The 9109-nt window shown below is 31.3% G+C and overlaps 1 protein-coding gene across 1 annotated transcript; it reads right to left on the bottom strand.

Annotated features, from left to right (window-relative positions):
* Positions 1-30: 30 nt before the first annotated feature.
* Positions 31-2386, bottom strand: LOC103311572 (sex peptide receptor-like). The gene has a single exon (XM_008191231.3). The coding sequence runs from the start codon at positions 1949-1951 to the stop codon at positions 1493-1495; it is 459 nt and encodes a 152-aa protein (XP_008189453.2). The 5' UTR covers positions 1952-2386; the 3' UTR covers positions 31-1492.
* Between the last annotated feature and the right edge of the window lie 6723 nt (positions 2387-9109).

Here is a 9109-nt window from a genome sequence, read left to right as displayed (position 1 = left end):
ACTAATGATGAGTAATGAAGTTCTAAATTCTACGGTGATAATCTGATAACGAATATTTTAATGATTTTATACATTTTTTAATTATTAAGGAAGGCAGAAATCAAAAGGAGCATAAAAATAAGGAATCGATCACCAGAAATCTTGATCAGGTAATTAATAGGTATTTGTTTTTTTTAACATTATATTCAGTTGTATTATTTTTATAATAATGATGTTTCTTAGATTTAAAAAAAATAGATTGAAGTCTTAAATAAGATAGGTATTTATAAGATGTCATATTATACAATGAGATTATTGAAGAACCGCACCATAACGTTCTTGTACAACTGAATTATGACGAAATAATCGAATAGACATTAATTTCTGTGATTTCGTTGTTTTATAAATTAACTTAATATAAAAACTGACCTCTATAAAATCCCACCAATCGCTATTTGGTATCCTCCACTACTGATATAGACCATTTTTTTTATGTAAGAAAATGTTTACAGAACCATTTAAAAATAATCTCTTTGATAAAAAAACACCCTTTGCTCAGAATTTAAAAGCAATAAAGATGAATGTACCTACGTAAAGTTATTATACCAAACATCGGAAATTGCATATTGTAAATAATATCTCAAAAAATGTCCCTGAATAAAAACCATTTCAAGCTTAAATAATTTAGAACTAAAACAATACATTTTTTTACTTGGCTAAAAATTTGCTTTAAAAGTTCGATAACATATTATTATTATAACATATAACATAACATTTTTGTGTGTAATGCTTTCCTGGTTTATAATTTGCTGTGTATGATATTACCTGTTTTTAAATTCCAATGTAATTTTCCCGGCTCGTAAGTTTCTGTGTAAAAGTTACCCCCTAATAAATCTTCCTATTGATAATCACATTCCCGCGTAATACAATTTCTATGTACACAATTTGGATCTTAGACACTGAGTAATTTGGCAAAATCTGATGACTGTGGCATTGAAAACGGTATCCGCGAGATGCGTAGTATACGTTATTAATCAAATATTTCATATCGACAATTTAAATTATTTGAAAAATGTCAAATAAAAATATTATAATATTTAATTCATGCTACAATTTTACTTATAAAATACTGAAACCGACAATACCGTATGTGAAAAACTTTGAATAAATTAATACGGCCGTCGTCTGTGGTCAATGGATTGTTTCCGTTTTTATAATTTCGTAACAAAGGGGATACACATTGCCAACATTCTATCAGATTACGAATACGGTTTCAACTTTTAGAGTCCAATATTTCATACCCAAGGAATACGGTGAGCAGAATATATTCGAAATATATTAAATATATTATTATTCTGTGAGACAACGCACTTGTATTTTGGTCCTAAGCAATATTGAACTGAAGCGTGGCTGCAGAAGTCACGTGTCACGGCGAGCACGGCGAGCACGGTGGAACAAGCTGAACAACGACAACAATGCGCGGGTATCTACATTGCAATGAATAGTGTCGCACTTACCTCTGGACGGCCAGGGCGAGCGTGAGCCAGATGGACGCGGTGTGGAACAGCGTTGGTATGACCTCGTTCATGGCGTACCACGCGTAGCACGACTCGACAGGCGACAGTGGCTTGTAATGGTTGCCAAGCGTGTACATATAGAACAGCCACGGGGCCGGGAACAGCAGCGTGAACATGTCGGACAGGGCCATGGACATGAGCACCACGTTGGTGGGCGTTCGCATGTGCCGCTTGGACAGCACGACCACGATCAGAGTATTGGCCACGATGGTCACCAGCAACAGGAACGGCATGACGAACCCGTACATGGGCCTGGCGTACTGGACAGGCATCTCGGTGGTCACGTTCAGATAGCCACCGCCGTCGGTCTCGTTGCCGCCCTCCACCGTTCCGTTGAAGTCGAACAGGCCCGTCAAGTACGTGGGCACCACGGCCGTATAGTTTTCCTCGTTCATCGGATCGTTCGTGCCCCCGCCGATGACTTATTTGACTGTTCTCCTGCTTCCGATCCCCCGCGCACCACTTCCTTCAGATACCTTGCCTGCCCCTCTACGACCGGATGGTCGTTATGGTTGTGGTGGTCGTCGTCGTCATCGCGGTATATACCGCGGTTCCAGTTGTCGTGGCGGTAACCCAACGCCGTCGGTTGAGGAAGTGCTGGTGGCGAGTGTGCAGGTGACGACGATGTCGAGTCCCGCAGCGGTGTTGGCGCGTCGGCGGCAGCGACGACGGCGTTCGAGTTCGCGCGATCTCCTCCGAGGAGTGCGGGTCGAAAAAAACCACGTCCGGCGTGTGGGTGTGTGGGTGGAGTCGCGAAAGTCGAGTTAGTGTCGGTTCGTGTTCATGTGCGATTGATTCGGTCGGCTAGACCTGAAAAATAAAAAAAAACGAGATCATATAAATAAACAATAATATTGTGATGTTATTGAGGATGACCGCGAATAGTAAATCACATTTTCGCGTTGGTCCCGGTCTCGAGATTTGCTTACAGGGCCGGGTTATGCCAAAGTGAATGGTGGATGGAGGACTTTCCCAAATCGTTTTAATTTGTTTTAGGTACTACCTGTATAATTAGGTCCCGTCAGTGCCGTTGTTACAAGTAGTTTTCACCACACGATATCGTACAAGACCCTAAGGCACAAAGTTAGTAGGTACACCTCAACGTTGAAAACCACAAACTGCCGATTTCTATAACCGTGTTTATGTGTTCCAAAGTTATCCATACTGTAATTATTAGTACAGTATTATATACTCTTTCAACTGCCGTTGTATATTGTATTCCAGATGACGTGGTCAAACGGGGAACCTTGTTTAAATGTAAAGCTACTATACGACCTACCTATAGTATAATGTTTCGTGTTAATGCGTATACACTATACAAGTTTTAATCGATATTTTACTACCTATACCACTATACTAACTTTACCAATTGACTCAACGATTTATATTTTTGCAGTGATTACGACCTAAACCAACTCATTCTATAATACACGTTTAATATTTTTCAATATTAACAATTTCTTAGTCCAAAATTCTATATAATTTTTTTTCTCTATTATAAGTTATAACCTATATTTAAATAATATACATTTTCGACTAGGTGTCAGTTTCTTTTTTACTTTACAACCAGACTATATCATGTTTTATTGTAAGCGGTTCATTGCATATTTAGGTCATGTCACTATTTGAACTACCTATTGTAACATAAACCTGCGAGCATAATAATATACAGATCAAGTAGTAGTAGTAATTTGTATATCCCAAGGAAAACATTTTTATTTTTTACCAAACACAATATTTTACCATGTTTTGAATAACTTTTATCTTTTAAAATACTTCTTTGATAGTTATTAAATGTGATTACAATCATTACATTTAGCATTAAATCCATTCGATTTATTCAATTGAAACATTATCTGTACAATATATATTATATCTGCTAAATGTGTTTACACAAAACCAAGCATAAATTAGATCAAAATCAATTTTAACTTGCCGACCTTACAAAAAAGTTGTGTTGCACTTACATTCTGTAGAGTACAATATTGTAAAAATATCAGGTAGGTACATATACAGAATTATACTTAGCAGTGCACATTGAATAATATTGTTTCCGGCGCAGTGCATTATTTAATATTGTACACATTCAGTGGATATTATAATATTATGGAACTATAATTCCATGTACAATAATAGATTACTATTAAATTCACATTAATATTATATTGTTATTGTTCAAGACGTCAGACGGTGTTGTGAAATTTATAAATTATAATGTGGACGTAAACATTATACGTTAGTATTCAATTTGAGGCGATTAATGAGCCGCACGCTTTTTTTAAAAATAAAATTGCTTTTTTTCATCGCGTGGGAATGGTAAGGCATAAAATCATGAATATGCTCATACTCAACCTTATCCTTTATCCCAACATATCCCACAGTAAAAACAATAATTAATCATATGTTATGTTATAGGTAATTAATATCAATGATTTTTTTTTTGTTGTTTAGTACAGGTATTGCTCGTTCACTTAAGTAGGTATTGTCTTAGACATATTGAATTAGTTTATTTTGATTGAAGTATTAAATAAATAAAATATTTTTTTTTTATTTATGATCAACATTTCAAATCTAAAAACATATTCTAAAATAAGAAAACATTGTAATCCCATTACAATTAAATAATTATTACATTTCATTGTAAGTGGAATGTGGCTCTAGAATCAAAGGATTGTTGCTAAATATAGTCATTTTTTGTTGTAGTAAACTCATAGTATGAGATCAATAGCGAATTATAAAACGATTTATAGTATGACAGGTAAGTAGGTATCTTTAGGGATGGACTTTAAAACATAAACCAGATAGCTTCAACTATGGGTTTAAAGAGTGATTATTGTTTTAATAATGTAGATAAGTAGGTACTATACATTCATTCAACAGTTGGTTACCTACCTATGTGATAATATTGTAATATCGTTCAGGGTTATTCGTTTTTAACAAAAGACATAATTGCATTGTTACAAAATAATTACCTTTCATTTTGCAGGCGTGATTTAATTAGGTAAAAACGAGAAAAATAATTAGTTTTAAACAACATTTGTAAGCAATATTTCTTAAGAAACATTTAAAATATTGTAATATCTTCAAAACAAAACAACAAAGATAAATAACAAATACTAATTACCTTGTAACATTGTGAAAAATTCAAAAACTGTTTACTGCTAGACAACTAAAACGTACAGTTCTGATTAAAGTTATCATAATATCGTATTGTAGGTATATTATGTTCTCTTTTAGAGATGATATTAATAATTATTCCAAAAACTGTTAATTATAATTATTATAATTTATGAAGCGTAGGTAATTGTGTTATTACTACAGGTACGAATTTAATCAACTAGTTGTTCAGGCCACCATCATTCAACCACCATTTATAAGCATTCGATCAAAATGGAAAGTAATTTATATCATGACATTTAAATGTAAAAAAATAAAAACGTACACATTTTAACTGAATTACCATAAAATATTATTTTAATATCAATACAATGCATAATATACCTATTCGGCCTCCCTTATGGCAACAATGACTCAATACTGAGTTATTGTACATTTTTTCTTATTCGTATTTAATAGATTCAGAGCGAACCAATATAACATTTTTTTTACAAATCGTATGACACACGAAATATAGTTTTCGCTACTTCTGTGAAATCATAATATTTGACATAACCCACTGTAATATATATACTTTTTTCCTAGACATTTGAAACACAATACTTTTTATGGCTTATAAGCACAAATCCAGTTTTTGATTTATTATACTCTGAATAAGTTATAATATCTATAGAGATTCAGGTAATAGTTATAAGTTATAACCTATATATAATTATATAATCTAAAATTATGCTAATAATTAGCAAGTAATAACCATAGTTGTTGAAACCTTAACAAATAATAATAATAAAATAAAATTACTGTTTACTTTTTAGTTTTGACAACTTTGCATATTTGTAGGGATTAGTCTACTATTAAGTATAAGACACATAGTGATCTCAGAATGAAACGGTTCTAACGTAAATTTGGAATTGTGCAGGAGAACGTTTTTAAGTTAGCCCGTACCTATCATTCACGTATGAATTAGAACCTTTTCATTCTCTGTATCTTATTGAATAATCAACGGATCGATACGATTTCAGGATTGAATTATACAACAAAAAATATTTAATAATAATATGCGAAAAAATTGATTTAGAACCTTTTCATTCTGAGACGACGACATAGTGATTTTAGTTTGCATTAAAATTGTATAATTGACATTTCTGATATTAAAGAAGTATTCATTCCATGATTATATTATACTATATAAAATCTAGTTAATAGTTTTTATTTAATTTTAATTTTGAGTTGTGTTTATTTCTGTTGAAAACACTGATAAGACCTTGCCAAAAAACAAAAGCAAAACTTGAAATTAACTTGATATTATTATTTATTTTAACCGTCCAAAATGAGTGAAAATTATTCACTAACAGGCTGAGCTTTGATTTAAACTAGCAACGATTACAGTATTATTATGACTACTTTACACAATTTTTTTCAAAACATAATAAGAAACTCATCGTTATAATAGTATTTATGTACACCGAAGTCACCAAAATAGTTAAATCGAAATTATTGGGGAAACTTTACAACTGATTAAAATTAACATAAATATATTATTAATATAAATATAATATTAATTAACATAATTATAAACGTAAAAAATATAATAGCTGTAACAATATATGATTATATTAAGCTTGAATTTAAATTATATCGTCGGCATACAGCGTTGAATTGTAAGTTTTGGTGCAAATATTGTGTTGATAATAATAATAGGTATAAATGTGTACATATTTGAACGTGCTCGAAAACTCTCACCGCTGCGGGTACCTGTGTAAAAATTATCACCTGGTGGAACGTCGTCACTCGTCACGCGTTAAGAGGCCCGACTGACTATCGCGTGCCATTTCGCGTGACTATATCCCGTGCCGACTAAACCGATAAATTTTGCCGTCGAGTAATGTTCCACTACGACAACATTATGGTGTATTCACTAACAGTAAGTTGTAATAAATTATTAGGATAATATTATTATTATTTTTTATAAAATTTGAAATGCTAATATATTATGATAAAATAATATGTACCTAAGTTGAACGTGTGATTCTTTTTTATCATTTTAGCACAACATAATTATGTCACCCCTGATATATCACCCAGTAGGTACTCCACGCGCGCCATTGTGCGGAAATTGGGGTTAATAACTCTCATATATCTAAACACATGGTTGCCTAATGGTTAGAATTTAAAAATGTACAAATTATATTAAACTAAATATAAATCACACTAATAATATTATCAATATTATTTCTATATAGTAATGCATTCCACCAATCAAGCCTTCGCTTATATTTTCTTGAAAAGTATTAACGTCTTTAGAAAGTTTTTTTTACATAATTTACAAAAAACATTTTTCAAAATAATGCGTTTTTACAATTTTTTTTTATCGTTATCTTTTTTTTTTTTAGTTTGTTTATATTATTCAGTTTCTCGTTTTTCTTTAAAAATAAGATATAGGTAATTCATTCATTCACATTTTGTGTATAAAAAAATTCTCAGGTAAGCGATTTTATTACCTACTGAATATTAACAAACACGTCGAGTTAATCAAAAAAATTAATTGGGGGAAGTGTATAGTGTTGGCGTTTCTGTGGATGGGTAAGACTCGTCCTTTTGTGTAGGCCGTTTGTTGCGAGCAGTAAGGGATTGAATGTCCACGGCGAATATTCTAATTCATTACGTTAACTAATATTATATTCAACCCACGTGCATATACTATGGAATGTGTCTACGGAATAATATTATTATATTATATCATATTGTGTTCACGTGTTGTGGAATGATGGGAGGCAAATGTCAGCCGGGCGAACACGTCATTTCACCGAAAACGGTCGTGGCTGTAGCGTGTGTGTTGATGAGCTCGTGTTGGATAATCTAAAGACGAACTTACGAAAAGGCCAAAGGAAAATATGTGAAAAACAATCTGTAATATCATAGAACACACGCATGCCCATAAGGCCATAAAGTTAAGAAATATGCGTCTGCGATGTATATTAAATTTCGTAATGGCTTATGAGCATACCTATTATTATTACGTTACGTTCGCATTTCTTTCGGGATGTAACATTTTTTTTTTAAGTAATTTACTGAGCAAAAAATACGGCGTAGGTACATATTAATATTCAGTGTAAATTTTGTAATATTTGATATTGCGCTGCGATTAGTACACACACAGGAACCACACAACTCACTTCTTACATATTAGTATTATTATAATATATGATATTATTTATTTTGATTATTTTCTGGGTAGTAAGTATATACGTATTCCTACTACTAGCGTATTTTTTTTTAAAGCAACGAATCGTAAATCGATTTATATAATAAATATGAACACAAAATATTATTATGCATGTGTATATAATTATTATTTTATAATATTTTTATATAAATAACATAAATAAGACAATTTTGATTGTTTTAATCATTATAAATTATATCGCAACGTATAATATTCATGCAAATTAAAATCGTACATCAATCCAATCAGATAAATCAGAACTAACATAAATAAAAATTCTAGCTTCAAGTATCGTATAATAGTTAATGTCATAATTTTATAGTAAAAATAATAAAATAAAACTATAATAAAATTAACAATAAAAATATATTTTACTCGTATGGTATTATATATTTTTGTGAAATATACAATGTATTATTATGTGAGATAATATTATATATATGTGCATTTCTTGATATGTTGTGACTTATGTAGGTAGACATATTTTTATGATTTTTCATATTTTTGTTAGCTCATTGCTATAATAGTTGATAAATACTGTATTTTGGAAAACCACGGATGCATTTATAAAACTTGAATAACAATATTAGTTATGGTTACAGAACGGTCTCTTAACATAATGAATTTGTTTGATACCGTCTTATATCTAGATATCACTGTTATTTTGCACAAGGTGGATATATATATATATATTATCCACCTTGATTTTGCAGTTTTGATGTTTAAATACATGATTGACGAACCTAATGTGTATAGTCTTTATTTAAAACTTCATGGTTTATAATATCAATCATTCTGTAGTTATGTTTTGAAACATTGGCCTCGTAAAGACGTTTAATTTGAGGATTCGCTTTGTAATTGTTGTGGTAAAAAAGTTTGTACATTTACCAGGCATACATCTCTACATTCTTGAAAAACGAAAGAATTAGGAATGACTAATGGACTCGAAAATCGTTGTGTAGCATAGTAATTATTTAAGACCACTTATAGGTTTAAAGTATCTACTAACAACTCGTTACTTTATAAATATTTAATACCGTTTATTATTCTTTTCTCAATACGCCATTTCAAACCTTTGGTTGAATTTAATACATAATATAGCATCGTTTATATAGCTACCTATAATGATAAACGACGTACCTACTCTTTTCAAACGGATAGTGTTTTGAAAATAAAGAGACTACCATCTCCACTAATAAATTTGTTATTA

This window comes from Acyrthosiphon pisum, unplaced genomic scaffold (genome assembly GCF_005508785.2).
Source record: "Acyrthosiphon pisum isolate AL4f unplaced genomic scaffold, pea_aphid_22Mar2018_4r6ur Scaffold_6815;HRSCAF=7383, whole genome shotgun sequence".
In the NCBI taxonomy this organism is placed as follows: Eukaryota; Metazoa; Arthropoda; class Insecta; order Hemiptera; family Aphididae; genus Acyrthosiphon; species Acyrthosiphon pisum.
The sequence above is the reverse complement of the archived record's forward strand: the minus strand, read 5'-3'. Positions and strand labels throughout refer to the sequence as shown.